A 26,949-nucleotide genomic window follows, 5' to 3' on the forward strand; every position below is an offset into this window, starting at 1 on the left:
TCCCTGCTGGCCACCACTGCTGCCAGGAGAACAGGACAGGCCCCACCTGCTGCTCCCCAGGCCTTGGGGACCTCATCATCTGGGCCACATCCCTGCTTTCCTCCCCAACTACAGCACTGCTCTCCCTTTGATTTTTAGTGGTATTTCTCGCAAGTGGCATGACTCACGTTCAGAAGGTCAAATAACTTGCCCCCAAATGTCCTAGCCACCAATGGGAAGGCCGGAGGTGGTGAGGGGAGCAGGAGGAGGAGGACATCCAGGGAGCAGGACAGCACAGAGCAGAGAGTGAACGGGGCCCTGGTCCCCGCACTGACCGATGGGTAAGCGGAGGCCCCGCGTAGGAGGGGGTTGGTCAGTGACACAGTGTGGAAGTCAGACACCAGAACGGGGGTGTGCTGTCTCCTAGAATAGGGAGACCTTTGGCTTGATTGGGTCCCTTGGCCAAGCCCCTTCCAAACCTGAAGCCACAGTGCTTAGTACAGGAAGCTCTAGCCACACAGGGACCTGTCCCCTCCTGTGCAGGCTGTGTCCCAGACCGGCTGTCCCTGCAGAGCTGAGCCCCTGCCAGGAGGGTCCTTCTTCCTGCCTCTGCCAGCCGCACGCTGTTCACCGCTGGACTCCCCGTCCTGAGCAGCACTCCCCAGGCCTCACCGCTTCCCTTTCTCAGCACACTGAGATGTGTCCCCATGATGTGACCACCGCCTGACCTCCAGCAGACCGAAGTCCACATGGTGGCCTTTCTTCTAGCATAGGAGTGGGAGGCCGTGGGAGCCAGGACAGACAGGAGGACGCAGGACCCTCTGAACATTCTTTCTGATGAGCTGACCACGCAAGACCGGTTACCAACCAGAGAACGGCGACCCGATCGCTCCTTCCATCGAGGAGGCAGAGCCGCTAGGGAAGGGCGGGCGGAGATGGTAGTTACCTGTGGTCCCAGCAGTCCAGGGGTCCCCGGCGGGCCCGCTTCCCCTTTCTTCCCCTGCGTACAAAAGAAGCCAAAATTAGAGCAGGCAGGTAGCACCAGGCCCCGTATGATACCGTGTGGGTGGGAGCGTCCATCTTGAGTCCTCAAGCTCGCTGGTGCACAGGGACTCACCGCCCCCTCACCGGCTGGGATGCCCTCCAAGGAAGCGGCATGGGATCGGGGCTGGAGACTCGGTTTGGGGTCAGGGAGGTTAAGCTTTGGGTCTCGGCTGTGACAGGGGCATTTGCTGACACGGGGCCCAAACTTTGAAAGGTACAGAAAGGGAAATCGGGACGAACCTCCTCATCTCACCACCAGCCACTGGGCTGCCTTTCCCCGAAAGAACGGACCCCACCCGGCGTTGGCTCCTCTTTCTAGAGGCAAGACGTACGGAGGCCGGCAACGGACACACGCGCACACACGCGCACGCACGCGCACGCACGCGCACACACGCTCCCTCGGTCCTCTCTTTCTTTTTCTTTACAAAGCACAGCACGTCCCTCACTCTGCAGAGAGCTTCGCTGGTTTCCGCTCAACAGCTGAGCTCGGGGGCATCCGGCACGAGTGCCCGGCCCGCCGCCTGTTCTCCCGGCTACGCAGTGTTGCCCTTGAGATGACACAGGGTGCACGGTCATGCGGGTCCTCGAGGCCACTTCCAGTCTGCTCCCGTTAGACTCAGAGCTGCCGCCACGACCCCGGTGGGTCACCGTGTGGACTCACCGGCCCCACTAAACCTCAGAGCCTGTCTCTCCGGACAGGGGCGAAGGGTGTGATGGTTGGTTGGATGCGTACAGCACACGGCGTCCGTCGCGTGTGACGGAATCGGAACGACGGAACGATGACCTTTTGTTTCTCACAGTTTCCCTCATGAAGTGAGACACCCACCTAAGTCCTCACCCTTGCCTCGGTCTGTGTCCAGCCCAGCCTGGGGGATGTGCCGCGGATCCCCCCACCCCATCCTCCTGTCCCCGTTCCATGGGCGCTTACCGCGTGCAGAGCCTGGGACCCAGCGTCTGGGACTCTCCACCCCCCCCCCCCAGAGCGGCCCCATCCCCACAGCAGGGGGCGACGCAGACGCAGAGCCCCGAGCACTCCGTCGGCCTCTGGGTCCCGCAGCGCCCGCAAAACAAGGGGCCCCTCACGGGACGCCAGAGCAGGGTCTCCTCGGAACAGCCCTCTTCCAGGCTCAAGGGTTTACAGTGGCACAGAAGTCGGGGTGAGCCTGCAGGGAATGTTCTCTAAGGATCTTCAGGTCCTAAAACTCCTCCCAAGTTCCATGTAGCATGCCAGGGTCAAGGCCCCAGATACGGCTCCACGGCTTTCTCCTGCTTCCTCATAGACACACTGCCCCCGGCTCTGTGCCAGCCCTGGGAGCCCCCGGAGGGCTTGGCCATGGCCTCTGCCCCAGTGGTTCACAGTTTGCCAGGAAGGAGGGCCTGAGCCCCTGGCGCTAAAACAGCCCCTACCAGCATGCAGGGAAGGGTGTGCACATGGCACCTGGAGCTCTGAGGTCTGCTACAAGGTGTTGGGAGGACTTCCCGGAGGCGGTGCTGAGGTCGCGCTGGAAGAAGGAGAAAGAGAGTTCCAGTGGGACACACGCTCGGAGCAGGGGGCAGAGCTGGCCAGTGGCAGCAGGGACAAAGGGCGCAGGGCTGGGGCAGAGGCTCTCCCCGATCAGGCTGGAGGGCTACAGGGCTGGGGTGTGGCAGGGGCCCAGGCCGGGCGGCAGGACTCTGAGCCAAGGGGAGGCCCCTAGGCCACCACAGATGTCGACGAACCACATAACATGGTCCAGTTTGTGCTGGTCCTAGAAGCGACAAGAAGGACGGTGTGGGCAGCCAGTCAGAGCTCACGCGCCCTCGCCCCCGCGGGGCCTGCCCCCCACCGCCCCTGCAGCCCTGCAGAGACCTCCGATCTGCCCCCCTCCTTCCTTTTTTTTTTTTTTTTTTTTTTTTTTTTTTTTAAATATTTTATTTATTTATTTGACAGAGAGAGATCACAAGTAGGCAGAGAGGCAGGCAGAGAGAGAGAGGGGAGGAAGCAGGCTCCCTGCTGAGCAGAGAGCCCGATGCGGGACTCGATCCCAGGACCCTGAGATCATGACCTGAGCCGAAGGCAGCGGCTTAACCCACTGAGCCACCCAGGCGCCCCCCCCCTCCTTCCTGATTGGCCCGGACGCCTCCCCTTTCCCTGCTGAGTCGCCAGAGACCCAGTCTGAACACAGACGTCAGCCTGTCTCCTCTGCTCAAATCACCACACCATTGACCAACTCGGGGCGGAGTGAAATGGTGTCCCCTGCCCTCCACGACCGTGTCCCGCTACCGGCCCTTCCCGTTTCCTTACTCCGGCCACGGGGGCGTCCCTCCTCCAGGATGAATGCACCCAACACAATCCCACCTCGGGGCCGGGTCTTTCCACGGGCTCTCGCGTTGCCCGGCAAGCGGGCTCCCCAGGCCTCCACAGTCTCTGTCCGAAGGCCCTCTGTCCCCGAGTCTTCTCGCGTCTTCTCTGACCGACCCGGCCAAGACGGCTCTCCCGCGGCCAAGCTCTGCCCCAGCCCTGTGGTCCTTCCCTTTGTTTGTGTCACTACCAGATACACTGTCGGTATCCCTACGCATCTGGTCACTGCCCGCCTTCCCGTTCTGGCTGCGAGCCTTCTGGAAACCGAGTCTGGCTCTGTGTTTGTTCCATGCTCTCCCCGGGGGCCCAGAACGGTGTCTGTCACATGGTGGCAACTTGAGACACCTTTGTGGGCTGGGTAATTAAGTTGTTGCTTCCAGACTGAGGGATGTGGTCTTGAGTCTAGCAGACAGCGGGGGAAACAGCCCTGGGGTAGGGCGAGGCCGCACCAGAACAGGAAGGCACAACCTGGCAATCTGGGGACTTGTAGAGGCAGCGGCCTAACCCAATTCAGGACCCCCGAAGAGGAGCACCCAAGCCGCAGACCACAGGCCGAGGTCAGAATGTGTTTCTCGACACTTGTCAGATGGAATTCAAAATGTGGTCGCAGACACCTTCAGAAATGAGCCGGGCCTGGAGGCATTTGTCTCTGCCTCCGTCCGCTCCTCTCTGATGAATGCAAACATCGGGGCGGCGATCACAGGAGCGCTAAGAGCTGCCGGCTCCCCTTCCTCAGGGAATGGAAACCAGACAGCTTCAATTTTGTATCGAGACAGGCACCCCTCCACTTGCTGCCAGGTTATTCCCCCGAGAGCCACGCGTGATTTACAAGATGAATAAACCATCCTCCCTCAAGGTCGGGGGAATGGCCGGTGAGGAGTCATCGGAATTCAGAACCTGGGCCGGCCAGGTCACTCTGTGCGGTGGGAGAAGTGGAGAAATGGATCGTTGGCTGGTGGGTGCGGAAGGACCAGAGGGAAGCAGGAACGATGTGAGGGTCTGGGTTGTGGTGGCGCCGAATGACTAACCCAAGGGATGATGTGATTGGGGTGCACACCGGTGTCCCTCCTCAGGTGACCCACCACCTTCAGAAGGGGTACGAGGTCTCAGCAGCCCTGTTCCCTCACGTTCGGGGGGCTTGTGTAATGAAGCTGCTGACATTCGGGGGGTGAGCCCCTGAGATCTGAGGAGATCTGCAGGAGGCGTGGACGCAGGAGTTGCTCCTACACCAGGGAAGGAAAAAGATGGGATCTGGGAAAGGGGAATTACGGGCAGGTAGGAGGGGTCCGGTGGGGGAAAGAGAGAGAAGCGAGGGCATCTGGAGAAGCCGGCATCCAAGCGTCAGGGCTTCAGCAAGAAGAAAAAAGCGAGAGGTGGGGGGAAGAGGCCAGAGGAGAAGACATTTGTGATCCAAGCTGTGGTTGCCAGGTGGCACCACCTTTCACGGGTCACCCAGGAAGGGGCATCACCATGGAGACATTAGGGTGACGCCCCTGGTCAGCTCCAGCACCGACGTTCACACTTTCTCTGCCCACAGCCTCCAGAGCTGCCCCCAGTGTCCTTCAAAGTAAGCCAGCCTTCCTGCCATCTGTCCATCCATCCACCCATGTTGCTTATAATCTCCAGAGCCAATCCTGCTCACAAGCCCCATCCGTTCCCTCCGCTGTTCTGGACCAGTCTGTGCCTTCTACAAATTTCATTACTCATCTATACATTTACCCTAAGTTGGCAGGCAATTTTCCTAAAGGGGGAAAGTTCTGTCCAAGTTACCTCCCTCCTCCAAAATAGCCGAAGTTTCTCCTTATCTAATACATGAAACATTTGGGGCGCCTGGGTGGCTCAGTCAGCTAAGCGCCTGCCTTCGGCTCAGGTCATGATCCCAGGGTCCTGAGATCGAGCCCCGCATCAGGCTCCCCGCTCGGCAGGAAGCCAGCTTCTCCCTCTCTTGCCGCTCCCTCCCCACCCCTGCTCATGCTCTCCTGCTCTCTCTCCCTGTCAAATAAATAGATAAAATCTTATAAAAATAAAAGATGTAACATTTGAGCTGTTTTATTTGGATACTAATGACCCTGTGACTCCAACACGACTTTGGATCTCGCGTGCGGCGTCCATGCTCCCAGCCCTAAGCAACAGTTCAAGTCAGCTGCTCAGCCTTGCCCCGAACAACCCCCTTAGGACTTCCGGCCTCAGAGACTCTGCTCACAATGGCACCTCTGTCTGTGATACTCCCAGTCCATCTCAGCCTGTCAAAATCCTACCCCAGCCCATTGCCACCTCTTCCACACCGTCCGAGCAATACCAAGAAATGTGACAAGAAAATACTGAGCACAGAGAGCCCCGGGGCTGCCCGACAGCTCCTGAGTTGGAATTGCCAGGGATGGGGGACAAAGCTGTAAGTCAGCGGTTACGAAGATGGCCGCTCGCCGCAAGGAAACTTGCTCTCCCGTGTTCCTACATGGGAGAAAACATTGTGAGAAAATGAGTTCAGAATCTAAGGCAGACAGGAGAGGACAAGTCACTAGCCTGCTGAGTCTCAGGTTCCTCATGTGGAAAATTATAATTATTGTAATTATTTGAAAAGATAGCAGTGGAAGGAATAATTCAGTATTTGAGGAAGTGCTTTATAAGGAATAATAAAGCATTAGGCAAACAGGACAGATCGCCGCAGGAATGAGGAGGAACAGGATGGTGGTTGATGGAGGAGACACGGTAACAGCAGGATTCTGGCTCCTCTGAGTCCCTGGAGCAGGTATGAGAACACATGTCCAACAGTCCTGGTTTCCAAACTGCTACCTCCCAGCAGTGCCATAGAAATTAAGTGAGGAAATGCCCACAAGGTGTTTGGCATAGGATCTAACATCAGGAAACGTGTCGTAGTGATGGTTCTGGTGGCAGTGACAGTGATGGTTATGCTGATGGTGACAGTGGCGGTGGTAGGCAGGGGTGAAGGTGGTGATGGAGGTGGGGGTGGTGGTGATGTGCAGGGGCGAAGGTTCTGATGGGGTGGGGGTGGTGGGCAGGGGTGAAAGTGGTGATGGGGGTGATGGGTAGGGGTGGGGGTGATGGGCAGGGGTGAAGGCAGGAACTCTAGCAGGTGTGGATGCAGTAGCAGCAGCTATGTAACCTCTGCCTTTTGGACCTGTAAGCAGCTGCGGGGATCTGAGAAGCGCTGGCCAGAGCAAATTCTGCGGCAATAAAGAACCGTGTGACTAGCAATAAGCCGATGCCTTGTCCTTTTTCTTCTCTCTTAAATTGCTACCAGCATAATATCTGTGCTAAGTGTTTGTAATAAGTGCTTGTAATTTATCATAGGGACAGATTTTTCAAGCCCTTCTGAATGCCAGGATGCTGAGCAGGACTGATATTTCCACGGCTGTCGATCTGCCCGTGGAGAAGAGGAAGCCCATAAATCCAGCAGAGCACCAGCTCCTTCCCAGCCGGGACGAATTAGCACAGCCGTGTGCGGGCCCGTCACCAGCTGAACGCAATGCGAGCGCAACAGATTCTAATATGTGCCGTATGGTCTTTTGCTCAGTTCCTGTTCTCCATGCCTTCAAATGTCAAAGATGATTATTTTCTACTGGTTAGAGCTGAAACCAGGTGCTCAGGGAAAGCCTAAGGTGTCCTGGCATAAACCCTGGCTCTGTGCCACGAGATGAGTCAAACAGTAGCCTGTGATCCAAATGATGCTGTTACCATCTGGTAGCGTAGGGAAAAGTAAGAAAAAAAGGCTTTGAAAATTGAAAAGCGAAACAAAGTTGACCCAAGTTGCCACTGACAGAAGACCACCCAGGTTCCTCTCCTCGAATTATGAGAAACAGGGGTGGATGGATCTGATCGCAATCCGCGCTATGAGACCCTTGGCTCCAAGGGCACTGGCCAGAGATTAAAGCAGTGTGCAACAATGCATCCGCCCAAGTAAGTGGGAGCAGGGAATACAGAGTCCTAGATCTCTCCACGAATGCCCACCACAAGGACTGCTAATGAACAGATGAGAATTCTGGTGTGTTCCTGGACGCTCACGCCCACTCATTGCCTCGAAGGTCTCGAGCGAGACGGACCTGAAGGACCTGAGTTCTAATCCCTGTGCCGCTCTTTATACTCTGTGAGACATGGAGCAACTGGATTTACACCCCTAAGTCTTGGCTTCCTCATTTGCAGAATGGGAGTAGAACTGCCCAAACTCACATCCTTGTAAGAATGAGCGAGAAACAGGAGGGCAAACAGTCACCTCTCTATGTGCCAGCGATAGACCAGTCCGTCATCCAGCCACTGCTTTTCCCTGCTACCTTGTATCAGTTCTACACGGTTAGACTTGTCTTAAAAATATGTTCTTAAAAAAAAAAAAAAAAAGACTCAATCAGGCACATCACGAGACACCTGGGATCCCTCCGTCATTAGAAAGAGGGGAGGTGCTGTATTTGGTAGGTCACGTCTTCAGTTCTTGCCTCTTGACGAGAGAAGAGAATCCAGAAGGTGTTGAAAACACGATCAAAGGAACCAAAGGGGTTGTCACCAGCTAGTGGGAGAGGCAGTGACAAAGGCCCAAGGGACGTGGAGCAGGTCGTCTGATCTTTCTGGAACAAGAAATGTCTCACTGTCCATCTCAGGGATGCCTTACCAATATGATGATCTTATGATTTAGACATTCCAAATCTGCATTCAATTTAAATGCCTGATGACACAGAATTCTCTTAAGCAAAAAATCTCCCCTGGGTTTGTCCAGAAAAGAGGAAAGAAACCATGTATGCTATTTCAGATGGAAGTCAGCAGCACAAAACACACGGCACGTGAAGCAGAAGGAAGAGTACAGATGGGACCAGTTTCTCTTCTTTATACCAGAGCACGCTCTGCAGAAGGTCAGGCCCGGGTAACCAAATGCCCCGTTCTGGGTCCCACTGGCCCCCTGGCACCCACTGAGTTAGCTGCCCAGAGAGCAGCAAGCAAGCACGATCCACTCACCCGTGCTCCCTGACCGTACCAGACGCTCTCTGCGGCATTACATACATATGCTTGGCCACTATGCCTGGAGGTGTGGTTCATGCGCTTTCCATGTGTGCACAAAAATATATACATTCTATAAGTGTGACACGCTCTTCTAGGTGCTACAGACACAAAAATAAAGAAGGTTCCCACAGACTTACATGCTAATGAAAACAAAAATAAACAAATGTCAAAATAAGAAAAAAATATATATAAGTTCTCTGCAAAAATTACAATGGGCCTTGGGTGAGCATGGCAAGCTCTCTGTTTTGGGGCGAACAATTAGGGCATAGGAGATTTTAGTTTTTTAAACCAACCCTGTGAATGCATTTCAGTGTCCAAATGCGTCAGTGGCCTGGAGCCAGGTGGGGTCTACTTCTAGTACATTCTGGGTTCCGAAGCAGCCGTAGCACTGCCCGCTTCCGCTAAGTAGCCGCCCTCCCCAACAACCTCCCCCCGAACGCCTCGCTCAGACATGCAGGAGGAAAGGAGAGCCTCGGAAAGAGAAACAGGGTAGCACCCGCACCCCCCATGGAAAGCAAGAAACCCAGCCAGCAGAAGACAGCCGAGCACCCCACGCTGGGGTGCCTCGTGTGCCACAACCCTCAGGGATGGGATGGCGGCGGGGGGGGGGGGTGTGGCGCCCAGCGCTGATCTTCCCACTTCCCCATGGCATTGTGGAAAAATACCAGCTTTGTCCAAAATGAATGTGTTTACCTTGCCAGGGATTACACTGTCTGCCTGTCGCTAATCTCGAAAATAAAGGGTCGGCTCGCCTTCCCCAGCCCATCTATTCGTCTCAGTGTCACAGTTCCTGGGTCCTGTGGCTTGTCACTGTCTCGTGTCTTCCCTCTTCTAGCCTGAGTGTGTGCCGTGACACGAGGGAGTGATGTTTCAGCTGAGGCCGATGGGGAGGAAATGACAGGTCGCCGCGCGGGCAGGAGAGAGAGCTAATTTTCTGAGTAAGTCATTCTGTCTCGGCTTATCCTGACTCAGCCAGAGGCTGACAGAACAGGGAGAGGATGCCGAGCCCACACCAGCATCAGGACTGGTCTCTGCAGCGTGTGTGCCCACAGGGGCAGCCACTAGCCTGGAAACCACCACGGGAGGCAACACAGCCCGAGTCAGAAACTCACGGAGGAAGACCGGAGGGCCAGGGGTCCCCAGAACCACCCCCGCCACGCAGTCGCCAGCCTCCATTCACTAGAGGAGCAGGACAAGGGAGGAGCCCTCCTCTGTGCTCTCCATCACTCTCTCTTAATAGGTCACCCTGCCCATGGCCGTAGGTCGCCCTGCCCATGGCCGTCGGCTCAGTCTCCTGTACCAGGCCCTGCGTGTCCCCCTCGCCGGGCACTCCAGCGGGACGGGGGGCTCATGCAGCCCCTGCCCTGGGTCTGGGTCACCACCCTCCCTTTCTGCTCTCTGCGGCCATCTCCTCACTGGTCCTCCTCTCCTACGGTCCGTCCTCAGAACAGCGGGCGGACGGGGGTATGTTCCTGTGAGCCTCCCGCTCCGTGTCTTTTACCCCAAGTCCTGCAGTGACCAGACTGCAGCCAGAAACCCAGGGAAATTCGGACCCCAAAATGCCTACATGAGGAAACTTCATCAGTTTTGGTTGGGGTGATGGTATTATGGTTTTATTGCTTTTACATCTCCTTATCTTCAAGAGAGAACGGTGTGATGACATTTGGGGTCTCTTCAAAGGGACCTGGGCTGGCTGGAGGTGGGCTCGGACATAAATTAAGCAAGTTGGCCAATGACGTGGTAAGCGTAGGGAGGGCTGTGGGCCATAAGGGCATCATCGGTTGTACTATTCTTTCGACTTTTGTCTATTTTTTTCATTGTAGCAGTTCTGAAACCATTCAGTAGCCCCACATTCTCCCCACAATAGAAGCCCAAATCCTCACAATGGCCCCCCAGCAAGCAGCAAGACCCGGCACCCAGTTCCTCTGACTGACCTCCCCCTGCCGGGCCCTGGCTGCCTCCAGCTGCCGGGTTCTGCTCAAGGCCCTGCCTGTGTGGCCTCAGCCTGGGTCTGAGCTTCGTCCTCCAGCCGGCACACGCCCCCTCGGCTACTGGCCTGGCCAGGTCCCCACCTCCCGAGAGCCTGCCCTAACTGACCTGCTCCGGAGCCCTTCCCGCAGTAGGCAGGTGCGGAGGTGACGTGTCTCTTCCCCGGCAACGAACAGGGATCCCCTCCCTGAGGGGTCCCCCTCACCCACAGCCAGCACCCAGCAGGCGCCCTGGAAACACCTGCTGAGCAGATGAGCGCGTGGAGGGGAGGACCAGGGAGCAGGGGGGAGGCCGGGGGGGGGGCGGGGCTGGTGGTGTGGGATCCCCAACAGGACGGGTGCAGGCAGAGCTTGAAGCAGAGAAGCCGCATCCATGGCCCCGTCCCTTGTATGGGTACATTCCCCGAGCGGGAGAATGGGGAGTGAAGATAAAAGCTGAAACCAGGAGCAAGTGTCCAGAGGGAAGGTGTCCTCTCCAGGGGGCACTTCCTGAGTCGGCCTGACCCCTTCCTGCGCGCCCGTCGATCCCTGCTCAATTCACTGGCTCCTGCAAGGCCGGCTCGGACACCCGCTCGGACACCCCGGTGCCCACTCCGTCCCAGCACCCTCCCCTCCCTGCTCAGCACCGCAGTGTCCCCCCCAAGGCATCAGGGTTAGCCCTCCCTGTTTCTCTAGTCCCTCCGGTGGTGAGCTCCTGGCGGTTGAGCCCCTCATCTCTTCAGACATTCCCAAAGCATTTAGCTGAGTGTCCGTGCCTCGTAAGAGCGCGACAGGAGCTCTGTGGACGGACACAAGGGAGGATTGAGGAAGTCAGGCTGTAGAGAGACACAGACCTGGGTATCCCTCACTGAGAGGTGGCCGGTGGCCGTGTTATCAGCGGCGGCCCTTCCTTTCTGCAAAGGGCCAGGACAAACATTTCCCTTGGACTGCTGAGGTCTGCCACGTGGAGCTCAGCACCACAGCACGTACCCCGCCTCTCCCCCCGGTTCCTTCTGTGCATCCCCTTGGTATGGCCCTCAAATCTCCATTCCTAGTGCACGCATCCAACTCCTAGGACCCCTGGCCAGCGTGGAGGTCGGAACATGGGTGGCTGGTATTACTCTGAAGGTGTTTCTGGAGATGACAACAGCCATCCTGTGGAACACAGGAACACACTCTGGGGTGCCCAGAAGGGACGGCCAAGGATGCGTGGGCCTCGACAAGCAGGCTCCAAGCAAGAGGTGTCCTCTCCCCTGTTTAATAAGACTCAGTCAGGGAGAACTGTAGTTTAAAAAAAAAAAAATTGCAGTCATCTCTGTATCAAGAGTTCCGCTCAGCATCTAATTCTATGTTAGGGAAAGTAATGTTTGCAGCAGCTCACCACAAGACGAATTCAGGCTCACCTAAGCATCAATTACATAACGTACATGGATTGCTGTTTTCTCTCAGAAGACCGTGCGTGAGCACCTTGGGAGGCTGGCAGTCACGGCAGCTGCCACATCTTGCCGCCCACCACGGATACAGACCCACCCTGAGCACATTTTCTCCCCAAAACCAGGCCAGTGGTGAAGCCTTCCCATTGCAACAGAGTAAACGTGCTTAGAGAAGCTAGGCGGCGTGAAGGGTCACACAGTTGCTCAGAAGTAGGGCCAAGTTTCCAACCCCAGAGCGCTGCTGCAAAGCCCAAGATCCTTGCATTATACAGAGAAGGCAGCCTAGCTTCGACCAGGCGACGGGGGCCAGGGCTGGCGATGCTGGACGGGGCGCGGCACACGCATGCCCTTTCCAGTGGGGTAAGTGGCTTCCCGCCTTCCCACCTAACCTCTCCACCATGACCCCTTTCCACACCTCAACTAGCCTTCCACGTAAGTTCCTCTTAGACTCTTCAGGGTTTAAGCCCGTTGTGGAGTGCCAAAGTGTTTGAAAACCAAGGGAGGAAGTTCACTGGGGGGCTTAGGCCACGTGGGAGTCTGTTGGGTCATAAGCAGGTCGCTCAGTTTCAGAATTGAGAATGTAAAATGTGATCAGAGTGTGGGTGCAGCCCCTTGACACCCAGCCAAGCCAGGACACTTCTATAATTCTGTCCACTTCACTGAGCTGGAGACTCTCCGGGCTAGAGAGGCCACAAATGGGGCTGGAGAGCCTTTGCCAGATGCAAGACCCCCATTTCCACCCATCTGTCGGCGGTCACCTGGCCTCCGACCGAACACCTCGGGAGGCAATGACCACACTGTGTGCAGGGGCTCCCCACCCCATCTCGGGCCGCTGTGCCCCTCAGACAGTCTCTATGTGAATCAGTAAGAGACACCACAAGCTCAAGCACTAGAGGTCAACAAACATTGACCTGAGCCTCTACTTTGTGCCGGGCACCCTGCTAGGAACTGGGGAGTCACGGAGTTGGGGGTCAGGCTCAGTAACCACGGGGCCCCCGAAGAGGGCACCTAACCCTAGTGTACACCTCCATCCCCCTGTCTTAAACCACAGGACACTGTGTCAGGAGCTGTGCTTACAGTGAATAAAACCCATGAGGTATGTGCAATCTTGGTTAAAAAAAAAAAAAAAAGGTGCTTAATTAAATTAAATTAGATTGAGTTAAATTAAATGGAATACCATGAGATATTACGATATTCAATAATGATACAGTGTTTCAGAGTAGCTGAGAGCCTTACGGCAGCTCTCTATCCTTTCCCTCCTCCTTATTTTTAATTCCTCCCGGGAGACTGAGCTCAAATACCACCTCTGTCAAGAAGTCCTGGCTGCCTTGCAGGCTGGTGAGCTGCCCCTTCTCTCTGCCCTTGCAACACTGGGCTTCCTTCTGCCAGAGCTCTGAGCCCATAAGGCTACGGGGTTCCAGATACATGACTCATGGCATCCAACGGCCTCATCTCCGTGTTCCCAGAACCCAGTTCCAGGCTGAACTCAGAGTGGACGCCCCACCATGTTTGCTGAACTAAATCTAACCCTTCAGTCGGCTTCCAATATTCATCTCAAGCCCATGAGGCTGGCACCACGTCCTCTGTCTGAGCTACTGAATTGGGGGCCCCAGCGGGGGAGAGCTGGTGATTTGAAGGGAAAGACACGTTACTCACCCGGAGACCTTGCAAACCAGGAGGTCCGTCCTTGCCTTCGGGACCCATCAGACCCTTTAGAAGGAGCACAAAGGAAAAGAAAACAAAAAGGAACCAATGGTCAACACAGAGTTCAACACCACAAGTTGTACTCTGCCTTCTCACGCTCATTGGATAGGAAAACACCATCCTGTTTCGGTGGGGACGGTGGGAAATCAAGGGAGAAAAGATCCTATCCTGGCAAATCTAACTTTTTTTTTTTTTTTAAAACACATGCATCTATATGGCCTAATTATATTTAGCAACCAAGAAGTAGGCAACATCTTTCACACTTTAAAGATGAACATGTTGGGGGGCAAAAGCCTTGCATTAGTGTGTCGCATAAAGCACGCATGGGAGAAGTTTCTGGAACCCAAGTATCTTCAGCTGTAAGCTCAGCGCCATTGTCCCTGTATGTTGCTGGCTCAGCAAGAACTAGCTGTGTTACTTGACTTGGTCAACAGTGCTATGCAATACAGGGTCGTCCGGACAAATAATGGAATTGTCTAAGATCAATTTCAATTAAGCAAGGAACACTGGCACAGTAAGGGGTCCTACTGACCTGGTAATTCAAGTCATACCCCCCAAGACCCCTCCCTCCTCCCCCCCCACACACGTATCTGCAGCACGACCTCCCCCAAGTTCCTTGGTGTCTGTGAACCCCAGGTGTCTCATCTTTGAGATGAGGATGATAAGCCTACCTACCAAGTGGCCATGGGGACCCCAGGGGGGAAGGAAACGAGAGCCCGGATAGAGCAACCCCCCTGGACTGCCTGACCAGACCCTGATTTGCACCACGTGATGGCAACTCAAAAAGGCAGGCAGGCAATGGGAATGGGTGAATGTGGCCCTCAGCTGTGATGCAGTCATCAACTTCCTGGGTGAATTCTGGCCAGAAGCTTTCCCCGCGGCACTTCCATTTCTTTGGTAAATATTATCATGCAAGGAGCTGCTTCTGTCTAGCACTGCATGACTACGAAGTAACCGGACTGTACTTAGATCCAAGTTCTTTTCTCTTAAGAACACCGTGGAAACACACACAGGAATGGAAAACCTGCAGGAACTACAGACCTAAATCTCCTTTTCCTCACAAGGATTACCCCGTTGAGCTGAGGGCACGTGGGGAGGGAAAACCTTGCACGAGTGAGGGAAAGTTCCTTGAGCATCAGCAGACACCTCAATTTGATCTGTGCAGCCTGCCTGCTTTATTACACTCCACCAGACGCTGATGCAACGGCCAGAGCTGTCTCATCTCGGGGGACGGATGAAAGCCACGAGCCTCCTGGACTGCTCCAGCATTTGGATGCAGAACGCTGCATGCAGTTTTCCATTTAGACAAGGGGGAACATTTTCCTCTCTCTGGGACTGCTGAGCACAAACTCCAAAATTTTCCACTCTCCCCAGAAGTCACTGAAGCCAACTTCTCCGTTTGATTCAATCCAATGAATATTTAGGGAGCAACGGCTCTGCGGAAGGCCCCAGGCCAGGAGCTGCGGGGGATTCAAAACAGACAGACGCAGCAACCGATCCAGGTACGGGGCTTAATAGGGCCTCCCCGAGCCCCGCTTCGCACACTAGCTTGTGTGGCCCGCACAGTGCAGTCACACGCGTGATGGTGATGACAACGGTGATGACAATCTCTGGGTAGGAACGAAGCACAGGAGGGTCGGAGAGGAAGAGTCGTGTCAGCAGAGACGCAGAGCCACTCGGTGGGGGAACAGGGTCATGAGACCCGGATGTGGCGGCTGAATCGAAGGTGCCGTCCTTCCGCGTCCATGCTGCTCCTCGTGAGCTCACGCTGCGGTCCGCCCCCTCCCAGGCCCCTCTTGCTGTGGTGGGGCACCGCTCCATACGCTTGCACTGTCCACACCCTGAGATAAACTGCCCATTTTGACAGGGCGGAGACATTGGTCCTGGCCTTCAGAATCGTCCAGTCCTGTCTCTCCTCACAGGTCGCCCTTCTCACCAGTCTTAGGGTGGGCTCTTGTGTTTCTGAGCTCCCTGCTAGCGAATTCCACCACCCTCCCAGGTACTGCTCTGGGCCCTGTGCCCTGTTTTAAGGGAGAGCAGCTAGCGTGTTCTAGGGAGAGCATCTAGCATAGAGGGCGGTGTCAGGACATCGGACAGCTCCATCCTGGGCTGCGGGGCTGATTTGCATGTGCTTGCACCTGCCGAAGGTTCCGGACCGCAGGTCCTTGTCCCATGCGATGATGGACCACAGGAACGAGACACGCAAGGAATGTCATTAATCATCTAGAGCCTGCGATGCTCACTCAGGGTTCTTCCTTCCTGTCTCCTTCATTCAACCAGGGGATCAGCCGTGTACTTTGATCTCTCCACCTCCAGCATTAATATTTGCTCACAAATGTTTAAGGTTTCTTCCCTCTGTCCCCACTCCCCTCCGCCACATTCATCATAAGAAAAGCCGCATAACGGGGAGGATCCAGATTGAGAGGTTCAGAAGGTTGCCTCAGGGTCAAGCAGGGCTGGGCTCTGCCAGCTTCTTATTCCTTCATGGGGGCCATGGAGGAGACAATCCTCCTGTACATATTTTGGGGGGGGGGGTACCACTGCATTGTGCACTCACAATGTCACTGTCAAGCCGGTCAGACCCATCTGGTTCAAAGGTCAAGTTCGCTTCTTAAAAGCTGTGGGACTGCACAGTTCACTCAGTATTTCTGCACCAAGGTCTTCATCAGCAAAACAGAAAGAACGCCTTCACCCTCGCAGATCTAACGTGTGTATGTTTGCACATACTAACATACTAGAGTATGGGGCACCTGGATGGCTCAGTTGGCTGAGCATCTGACTCTGGGTTTTGGCTCTGGTCATGATCTCTGGTTCATGAGCTCAAGCCCCACATTGGGTTCTGTGCTCAGTGAAGAGCTTGCTCGAGATTCTCTCCCTCCTTCTGTCCCTTCCCCTCGGCACACATGCACGCTCTATCACTCCAAAGTAAATAAACAGATCTTGTGTATACACACCGTAGTACAGACTGGCAGCACTTGGCACTTACAGATCTGAAACGCACGTAGGCACTGAGATCCGAGCACGGGTGCACGTGGCATGACCTGCCTTTCCTACTGTAAACCTCCCAGCAGTTACCATAATGGTGAGGAGCTCTGGAAACCAAAGCTTGGGAGATTAAGCAAGACATCCAAGGTTACAGAAACAGAAGGCAGCTCTTCAGACATGAACTTTTTTGGTATGAATTGCTCTAATTATACTGGGCTTAAACATTTGTGAGATTTCTTCTGGTTTTACCCCCCCAAAAACCATATATTCTTCTCTTAATGAGGCATAGGCCCCACTGGCTTCCTATAAATTTGATTTATGGACATTTCAAAATAAGAGTGGTCTTATTTCCTTCGATAAAATGCCGTCACTTGAAAGGGGGAGCATGTTGCCGGGAAGAGCCTGATGAAATCACTGTCCTATGGAATTGACTGTATGCTCATTAATCTGAACTCCATCACAGAATGGTCAGAGTCCCTTTGAACGTCCTCTTCCCCAATGGTTATTTCTATATCACTAAATTCGTTAGCAGTGGAGAATGCAAAGGCTGATGCTTTCCCAGCCACAGCGAAGTCAGTTTGAATCAGAGATGTGAGAGAAGCAAATCTGCATTGGAAAAGATTCACCCAGCGCTGCGACGTCCAATCCTCTTATTCAGTTATACCTCAAAGGAAACTAAGGGGTACCAGGCTGGCTTAGTTGGTAGAGTGTGCAACTCTTGATCTAGGGATTATGCGTTCAAGCCCCACATTGGGACTGGGGTCTACTTAAAACAAAAGAAAAGAAAACAAAAAGAAACCTAAAACACCAGACTGCCCACCAGAAACCCCACTCATGGCCTGTTTAGGACCGGGAGCTGCAAAGGTGGGCTTGCTGGGTTTCGGGTCCAGCTCCACACTTGGGGACTGCCTAATGGAAATATCACTGGTCAGGCTTCATTCAGCTTGCTCTCATGCACACTGCTGACACCGGCACCTACAATCCAGGGGGACAGGACCAGCTTCTGCAATCCCACAGAGCTCAGTGGGAAAAACCACTGTTTTCCAGACGCAGAGGTGCTCCAAGTAGATCCTGGATTGGTAGCGTGACTTACCGGAGCTCCTGGTGGCCCAGGTGGGCCCTGGTGACCCCGTGGTCCCGGAGCTCCCTGGAAACAGAAGCCAAACATGCATTAACCACGGCTCCCCTTCCCATGACTCACGACCATTTGCTGACTCAGAGTCTACCTTCTGAGTTCCCAAAAGGGACCCAGAGATATAGGAGGGGGATCTGCATTCCTGACGGAAAATCAAATCGACCCATGTCTGGAAGGCTCTGTCTGAGCTCTACAAGCAGATGTGACCCCACGGCTGCGGCTTTCTATCCCTGCTCCCACCCCAAGCCCCATGTGGGGAGGACGCGCATTCCCTTTACCTGCTCGCCCTTCAGGCCCTCTCTCTGCACCTGCGAGACAAACCGTGGGTCAGCAAAGGTGGTGGTGGACATCATTCCCGTCTCCTCCACCGGGGGTGTTCACACAGAACGCTGTAATGCAGCAATTCCTGACTTTCCTCGGATTTCACCCCACCTTTAGCGTTGAAAGCCTGTATCCAGCTCATGGGGTCAGAAGAGTACCCCCTCATTTTCAGAGGCAAAGACTCTTGCAAAAACGCAATCCCATCAGCCCAGGAGCCTGAAGCCCCTCCCCCAGGAATGCCCGCACACTCACCACGGAGCCAGGTAGGCCGGGAGGTCCCGCCGGCCCCACGTCACCCTGCGCAGAAATGACAAACATGTCATCGGCGTGCTTCCCGCCCCCTTCCTCTGCCCAAGAGTCAGAAAAACATCTCTGTTGACTTAGCATCAGGAATCTTCCTAAGATCACACCTAAATGTTCTTTTAATAGACTTTATCTTAGAGCCGTTTTGGCTGCGTGTCAAAATGGAGGGGAAGGGACAGAGTCACCGAGTGTCAACCTTCCTCATTGTCTCGCACATGCAGTAACACGTCCTGCCTCAGACCATCTGTCCAGTCTAGTTTTTTTTCTCTCCAAGGCACCATTCCCCATCCCCCCACACGCACACGAACACACACGCTCACACAGGGCAGGTTTTACCGTTGTGCATCCTCTCCAGGTGCTTCTGTGACATACACCCATGACACCGTCCCGGCCCTCAGACCCCAGCTGGCTCATCTCCTCTCCATTTCTCCATGGACATCTCTCAATCAATCCCCCAAGCACGAGTACGTTTTTCCTATGCACCCGCGAACCTTAATATTTTGCTAATACGATGGTTAGAAGCTGTTCTGAGCTCTGCTGTAGTTTCTGTGTGGCCATCTTAGTTTACATCAGATAAACAGGTAGGTCAGGGAGATACTTAGTCGTCGCTGGGTGCGTCAGGACTCCGCTGGGGCTCATGACCGCGTCCCCTTTCTTTTATTTCCGCTATGCCTCACGACCAGTTACGTTTGCTGCACTTACTGAACTCATCAACATCATCGTTACAGCACCGACACGAATGTTCAATGACAGTTACGAAATTCATCAACACAGGCTTTCTCATTGACTCGGGTCCTTTTACGGAACAGGAGAGCCAACGTCCTGACACGAGAAATCACTCTTAAAGAAGGCTACCATCCCGTCGTCCATCCGCGGGAACCATGTGCGGACGGCGAACAGACGTCGGACGTCGGAGGCTTTCCACCCACCCGGCCTTGTGCGAAGGACTTCGATTCAAGCTCCTCCCCTCCGAGCCTCTTTCCTATCTTAGAGACAAGGAGACTAAAGCCCAGGGGTCTGTAATGACTTGTTCAAGGTCAAAAAGCTAGTAAGTAGTAGAACCAACTGTCTGTCCTCGAGTCATTTCTTTGCATGACATAAGTGATGCATTTTTGCAGTGGTCCTTTTAGCCGTTGTGGTAGGCAGCTTCCCAGACGGCCCCCTGTAGCCCCCGCCTCCTTGTGGGGACCTCCCACCAGGTATCAGTCCTAGGCTATGGGACCAACAGCACACAGCAGGAGGGACGCTGCGTGGCCTCTGAGATGAGATTACGAACATATGGTGGCTTCCATGGGGACCCCCCCCCTGCAAACCTCAGGTCACTCAAGACCCTTGACCAGGATGGCCCACCCACGTGTACACTGTGTTCCTGGATCCTGGCTTTGGACACAGCGTGAGACCTCGTGATTATTGCTTTACACTTCTAAGGTTCGGGAAGACTGCCACGAGTCAACACAAAACGACACCAGCTAGGGGTTTTAGCCGGGCACGAACAGTGTCTCCCCCCGGCACGGGAATCTGCGGTGAGCCGCTGGGCAGGCAGGCAGATCTGCAGGCCTTGCTGCAAGGCAAGGCCCTATTCTCTGGGTCCCTATTCTCTCATCTGTGAAGTGAGACCAGCTCTGCGGTCCCGACGACCCTCTCAGATTGTAAAGGAGCCGAGAATTGTCTCCCTGATGTTCGTTTAGAATGCCTTGACAGGTGTCCCATCGCCTGTGCATCCATGGTTTCCAGATCCTTCACATGAATGACCCAAATACCACCATGACCCCATGACCTGGACTAGCACTTCTGCTGCGTTCATCATAATCAGCACTAATTCGGCTGTTGCCCAAACTGCGGGGGCCAAAAACATGTATAAGTGAGGTGGAAGGTTGGAACGAACTCTCTCCCTCTCTCCCTCTCTCTCTCTCTCAAACACACACACATGCACACCACAGCAGAAGTCACCGACATCCAAACTTCAAGGATCGTTCCCTCTTAGTGACTTGAAATAAACGACTTATTTTAGAATTCAGCATCCCCTGTCAAGGAACTGTGAGAATATATTAAAATCCTGATGCCAAGATAATACAACAATATAAATCTCAACTCTAAAAATACTTGGGAGACAGAATAGTCCCGCTCGGAACCCAAGCCCGAGTGAGCAAGTCTGGAAGACATCTATGCCCGCCGCCGCTCCCCCACGGCACCCCACGGCACCCCACGGCGACTTTCTCCGGCCTGTGGGCCCGTGAGTTCCTTTACACCTCGTACTCCGCCCGCGTCCACAGAGAACAGGGCCGACCTCCTCTCCTCTCCTGTTCTCCGGCCTCGCTGGGGCTGGCGGGCATCAGCAGTGACCTCCGCCTGAGCTCCGCAGAGTGACCCCGAACCCAGGTGATGCTCCCCGGGCTGCACTTGCCTTAGTCTCCCGGGATTCCTCCTCCCCCCTCCCGGCTGTTCCCAAACCTAATGCCCCATGTCCTTCCTAGGGGCCTGTCGAAGAATCTGGAACTGGTGCTCTGGCCCTCCTCCTAGAACCCAGGACCCACCGCACCCTCTCAGTTCTCCCTGCCACCCGGAACGCTCTGGAAGGCTATTATCTCCACACACATTTTCAGAGCACTTCAGAATTTGCCAAGACTCTTCACATGGGTTTTTTTCCACTGAGATACAGAAATTCTAAGCAGCAAATTTATTGAGTTAAGCCTTCTTGAGAGGATGTTCTAAAGGAGATGGCCAGTATGATGAGATGCAATCTTTATTCTGCTTATGAAAGATCTAGTACATTTTCAGAATTATGATTCTGGTTTAAAAAAAAGCACATTTTTAAAAATGCTGCAGAGAACAGAGAAGGAGAAATGGAGGAACAGGAGGAGGAGACTGAGTCTGTCTGGTACTCACAGCCTCCCCTAGTCCAAGAGGCAATTTAAGTAGCAAAATATTTTAATATGTCTGGGGATTATGTAACAGGGATTTTTTTGTTTTGTTTTGTTTTGTTTTTAAATGGATTTTTATTCCTCAGAGTAGAAAAACAAAATTTAAATAAAATAACTAGAAATTTCTTGGGAGCCGAGTTTCTGCTCATCACCTCACTCTGTACTTCGTTCCCCGATCTCCAGCCTGAACCCCTCGCTTCCCCGGGGGCCCCAGGCACCCGCCTGCCCGGAGCCCAGAGCCCTTCTTGTCCCAGACCTGGCTTACCTTCTGTCCCTGGGGTCCTGCCACGCCAGGAGGGCCAGGTGTCCCCTGGAGGAAGGAAAGGGAGGACTGTCAGTGGCTGTGAGTAGAGAAGGAGAAGGTTGGGGTCATGCAGCCCCAAAACTGTAACCTGAATTTGCCCCAGAAGACCAAACCACACTCCAGACAGTGTTTCTTGCTAGAACTCTCTCTCAGTGACTCCCAAATGCCACAGCCCACGGTCTGCTCTGGACTCAGCCCGTACTGTGGTACGGGGCACCCATTCTGAGGGACAAGGACTGCTTCCCGAAGGGTACAGGGGATGCGTCGGGAGAGAGTCCTGGCCAGAGGCAGGAAGCAGGCACCCACAACCCACCGGGTGTCACGTGGACCCTTCAGAGGGTGCTGAGGACCAGGGAGGTTCTCAGGGCCAAGGGAGAAGGGACAGGGCTGCCTGGACTCTGGGCCAGGATCAGTTCGTGCTTCAGGAAAAACCAAGGAACCGGAGGGCTGGTGTAGGAGATGCTGGAAGAGGAGCCCGCCTCCTCCTCAAGGTTCCCACTGGGAAATCTTCCCCAGGGCTTCCCGTGGAAAGCCAGGCGGGGAAAGCTCCCATCCATCGGAGGGGAAGTCAGGAGGCACCCTGAGCCACCCCACGCTGAGGGCCCTCCTGTGAGTCTCTGCCTAAGAGGAGGAAGATAGCGTTCACCCCCTTGCAAAAGATTTTCTCAGGAATTCACCCTAAAGGCAAAGGTGTGCTCAGGGACGTAGGCACAGAGCTCTCTCCCTTCCTCTCTTCCTGTAAACAACCATGATCAGAACAGACCCAATGTCCCTGCAGGGGAGGGGAACCCTCCATGGGGCTCAATGCTCCTCTGCTTCTGCACGCCCTGCCCTGCTACATCCACAGCCTCAGCGTGTTCCTGCAGGCCGGCTCTGTGCCGTGCTGCTGGTCCCCTGTGTTCTGGGCCGTCACCGCATGGGGACGTGCAGGGTCAGGACTCAGACCCAGTGCAAGGCAGCACACAATAAATATGGATACATGCTCGCTTTCAGGCCACAGAACACGAAGAGGTCATCTGAGTCCCATCTCTGGTGAATACGTAAGAAGACAGCTATATGTCTGGGCCGTCAGGTTAAGGGAAGGCGCGAAGACATAAGGACGTATCAGTCCAGTGTGTTAAGCGCCAACGTTCTGGAGAGATGGGATTATCCATGCATGTAATTAGTATTAATATAATACATTGAGATTAATACACTGAAATGAATTTATATATCAAATATAATTAATTAATATACTTCACCTAAAAGCTCGTAATATGAATGTGTGAATTGGCTACTATATTAATTTATTAAGTCATAATGACACAAGTATTTTCCCAGCTGTCTTCATGCAGATGTAGAGTTTTAGGTTTTATTTCATTTTAGCCATTTAAATATTTAGATGTAGTTGGTTTTATGGACCACACATTCCCATGGTTCAACATGGGGATAAAAATCCCCCTCCAGCTCCATCAGCCAGAGGAAACGAATGAAGAAAGCAGGTTATCAGCTCCCTGGGGGTCCTCCCACAGAGAGCACGCGTCCCTGTAAGTCCCGGAGCCTAGTTCCCACACCACTCTATGCTTGCCTGTGCTTTCTGCTCAACCCCAGAGCTCACAGAACATCCCTGCCGTGCCTTGGAGTCTCATCGATTTCCAAGGTTTCACATTATTTCCCTGTAGCTCACACCCTGACGTGCCGACCAGCTCCTTACTGATGAGCTTCTAGGTTGCTTGGAATCTTCTACTCTTACAGAAGAGCCTGCAGTGTGAACACATCCTTGGAACACGTGCACGTCATCCAAGGAATGGATGGAAGGGGTGTGTTCTCTGTGATTCCCATACCCTGGTGTAGGTGGGGGTCTAGTCCCCAGGCCTCCCGGAGCCTCCAGCTGAGCCAGAGATCAAGGCAATCAGGCCCCTGTGTCAGGCTCCTGTCCTCCAGGAAAGCCGAGCCCACCAGACCCAATGCCCCCTCACCTGCTCTCCTGTCTCCCCACGCTTCCCAGGGAACCCATCCAGGCCTCGCTCCCCCTGGAAAGAGAAAGGCAGTGAAGACATGAGGACAAAGGGGCATCTTTGCAGTCAGTGCCAGGATATGCAAAGGCCCATAGTGTCTGACTGTGCTAACCTTTACTATCGGGCATACTGGATACCAGAGAGCCAAACACACACACATATACACACACACACCACCCAGAATTTATGTACCGTGGATCAACACACATACCTCAAAGGTCAGAGAAACTAGATTCCTAAATCTACTTTGCCTCTCCCAAATCAGTGACCGAGGCCAGGCCACGTAGCCTCTCTGAACCACGCTGTCTCTTCACCTCATGGGGTCAAACATGGTAATGGACTCAGGGGGTTGTAATGCTGTTCATAAAACCATGAGCACATTTCCTCATCGTCCGTTCATCCATTGGATATGCGTGAATATCCGCTGCATTCCCAGGGCTTGAAGTTAGATGGTCACTGCCGGCGGACGGTAAGCGATCGACCACACATCGCACCAATGCCCGCCCACCCATCTGCCTGTGCTCAGAGCTGGGCTTGTCTCTCTTAGCTCTGTGATCCTGGACAAGTCACTTCACCTCCGAGCCTATTTGTGTGACCATCATCATGCGGATGAGGATAATCTCTTTCTGGAAAACACCTGGCGCTAAGGAATGCAATACCCTCTCTGCAACACCTGCTTACGATGGGCGGGGAGCAGGGGCCATCTTTCGCCCAGCCCGGTGCCAAAGTCCCTAGAGGTCAGTGTGGTCCTCTCCTGGCCAGTGTCCTTGTCTGGTGTCCCCAGCTGTCTTCTTCCCACTGGGCCCTAAGAACTTGGCTAGTGGAGAAAGGTGACTCCCGCAGGCGGGCCCATGCTACTATGAACGGCGTATTGTGTGCCACTCCATCAGCCCTGGCTTCCTTCTCTGAGGCCCCCAGCCTCTTCTCTCGTTTCCATGTCGGGTCCCACTGTTCCCTCTCCTGGGTTCGGGCTCACGCCAACGTCCTCTCTTTGGCTTTTTAATCCACATCAGAGGCCCATCCTTCTCCAGGAAGACTCAGCTGGTTTCCCTACGCTTGTTCACTCAATTTGCCTCTGATCTGTGTCGCCAACCTTCTGGCTCACATGAGGACGTGAGATTTGTTCACTGTTCCCCGGGGGGTGCCCCGGTGCCCATCCCAGAGACACAGTGTGGCCTGAGCTGACCTTCACTAAGTGACCAGATAACTGCCCATAAAAGTCAGTTTGACTCTGTTTCTCCCTAACTTTATCTTTTAGGTTGGTCTTACTTTGCCTTTTTTTTTTTTTTTTTTTTTTAAAGGTCGGTGTGTCTTTTAGGATGTTGTTTTTCCTTGAATGATTGAAGACTCTTGGTCTTCTGCTCATTGTCCTGTGCTGGTCTCGAGTGCCTGCTTGTGGCTGTTGGCCCACTTCACGAGAGACCACGGCCAGGGACCACGGGGCCAGGTGGACTCCTGATGGGTGGGAGCATCGTTTTTCTCTTGGTCTGGAGGCTTTCCTTCCTTCCGGGAGGTGCTGGCTCCTTGTTCTCTCTCTCACTCTGGGGGCGAACACCAATGCTTCCCACTGGCCAGTTCAAGCAGAGGTCAGCCCCCAGTTCAGCTGCTCCAAGCAAGCCCCGTTAACCACAGACCTCCGACCCAGGCCCCTGCCGCCCACAGCCGGGGATCGGAACCTGGGCCTGCTTCTAGCCTCTCCCGGCTCCGCAGTGTGTCCTGCCCTTCCTGCATCTACGCACACTCGTGAATACATACCTTCTGCCTTTCAGAAGTCATTTCAAAAACTCTAGAACAATGATGGCCACATTTCTGTTTTTTAATAATTCTCCCAAACCGTCTTTTCATTACATGAGTTTTGGGTGAATAGAGAGGATATTTCTCTGCATTTTTTCTCTCTGCCAACCAATTCCACATCTGTTAGCAACATTCTCTTCCTCCGCACACACCATGAGCCTGGCAGGATGGAGGCTAACAGCAGACGGGGAGACGGAGGCCCAGAGGGAAAGCCACTCAACCCCAGTAGGACGTGCTTGCACAGGCACTAGAACCCGGTTGTCTGGACCCTGCTTCTTCTACTTCTATTACCCACAGGGCCTGTGGGTCTCTTTCATCAAGCTGGCAAGATCTAGGAACCCATGGAATCTGATGCCTTCCCTTTATAGGCATCAGGAAACCGACCTTAGGGATCTATCTAGACCAGGGTCACAGAGAACCTTTGCCATAAGGCAGCATTTTGAGTGAAGACAAGAACACTTGACATCCCTGAACTTTCCTTAGAGAGGTCAGCCCACTACACGTCACTCCTGAAAGGGGCATTTCCCCAGGATTCAGCAAAACAGAGAGAGAGAGGGAGAGAGAGAATATCATGTTGACTATGTACAATTTCACAAGGTCTACCTCAGAGGAGAGGCTCTACCTGTTGCCCAAGACCCATTTCTTACACCCTTGCAACGGCTGATCAAGACCTGTGAGGCCTGGAAGAGGACTCCCAAGGGCCAGCTGCAGGTGCAGCGCCAGCATTAGCCACCTGGGTCCCTGGCCAGCAGGCGGAGCGCGGGGCCAGCTGGGACACAGCTGGAGTGCCGACAGATGTGTGCGCTCCCCGGCATGGAGGGGTGGTGTGGGAGGCAGAGAATCCCCAGCACAGGGTGGGTGAAGGAGAAAGAAGCTGAGGAGAGCAGAGACAGGCAGACACACAGGAGACAGACGTCTACAGAGCAAGGTCTCTCACTGAAGTGTCTACGGATGTCCACGTGGGGCATGAGGTGGGTTGAAGCATAAGGGAAGAAGGGGGTCCAAGGCAGAGCAGGAAGGAGTAGGTCCCCCCAAAAAGCCTGGCACTGAGCCTTGTTGTGCTGTTGTCTGTTGATCTCGCTCCCCCGCACTGACCACATGAGCACGACAGAGGACAGGGTGCGGACATCTGACCACCTGCGTGGCTCCCGGCAGACAGCGGCAGCTGGGGCCCTGTGGGGCGGCGGGGTGGGAGGCGGTGCAGAGGTACGGGCCGCCACAGCCAACAGCCAACCCCCCAACTCGGACTCAAAGACTGGCTCTCCCACTCCTACGCTGTGTGACCTTGCACCGGTCACTCAACATCTCTGTCCCTCAGTTTCCAGTCCACAAAGATGGCAGCTCCCTCTTACAGCTGCTGTGGGCATTGGATGAGCTAATATGTGCCAAATGCTTACAGCCAGGTGTGGCCCAGGGAAGGGATCAGGTTCTAAGCTGGTGAAGCAAAACAGAGGGTCTACGCGGGCCAGGAAGGGGTGTGATGTGAGCAGGGGGCGGGAGGGAGGAGAGGGACGAGCCAGAGTTCAGGGACCAGAGTCCTGATTCCATTTTCCGCCAACGCGGGCTGCTGCCTACAGAGTCTACCCCGCTCCGAGGCTCAGTTTCCTCCCTGGGTTGAAATAGGGAAAAGCGGAAACAGAAGAAAGATGCTGGAATTCCAAGAGCCCTAAAACCTCGCCGTCCTTAATTGACAGGCAGGCGTGCGTGCGCGGGA

General features: G+C 54.4%; 1 protein-coding gene across 2 annotated transcripts in view; it reads right to left on the reverse strand.

The window, feature by feature from the left end:
- COL22A1 (collagen type XXII alpha 1 chain) overlaps positions 1 to 26,949 on the reverse strand; it is a 236,379-nt gene that overhangs the window by 111,251 nt on the left and 98,179 nt on the right. For both annotated transcript variants that reach the window (XM_045078159.1, XM_004743602.3), the window contains exons 17-23: positions 23,403 to 23,456; positions 21,406 to 21,450; positions 18,169 to 18,213; positions 17,874 to 17,903; positions 17,554 to 17,607; positions 13,428 to 13,481; positions 926 to 979 (exon numbers count right to left, since the gene is read on the reverse strand). In XM_045078159.1, the coding sequence (XP_044934094.1) occupies positions 926 to 979; positions 13,428 to 13,481; positions 17,554 to 17,607; positions 17,874 to 17,903; positions 18,169 to 18,213; positions 21,406 to 21,450; positions 23,403 to 23,456 (336 nt within the window). The remainder of the gene's footprint in view (positions 1 to 925; positions 980 to 13,427; positions 13,482 to 17,553; positions 17,608 to 17,873; positions 17,904 to 18,168; positions 18,214 to 21,405; positions 21,451 to 23,402; positions 23,457 to 26,949) is intronic.

This window comes from Mustela putorius, unplaced genomic scaffold (genome assembly GCF_011764305.1).
Source record: "Mustela putorius furo isolate JIRA1106 unplaced genomic scaffold, ASM1176430v1.1 tig00000228_pilon_pilon_pilon, whole genome shotgun sequence".
NCBI classification, from domain to species: Eukaryota; Metazoa; Chordata; class Mammalia; order Carnivora; family Mustelidae; genus Mustela; species Mustela putorius.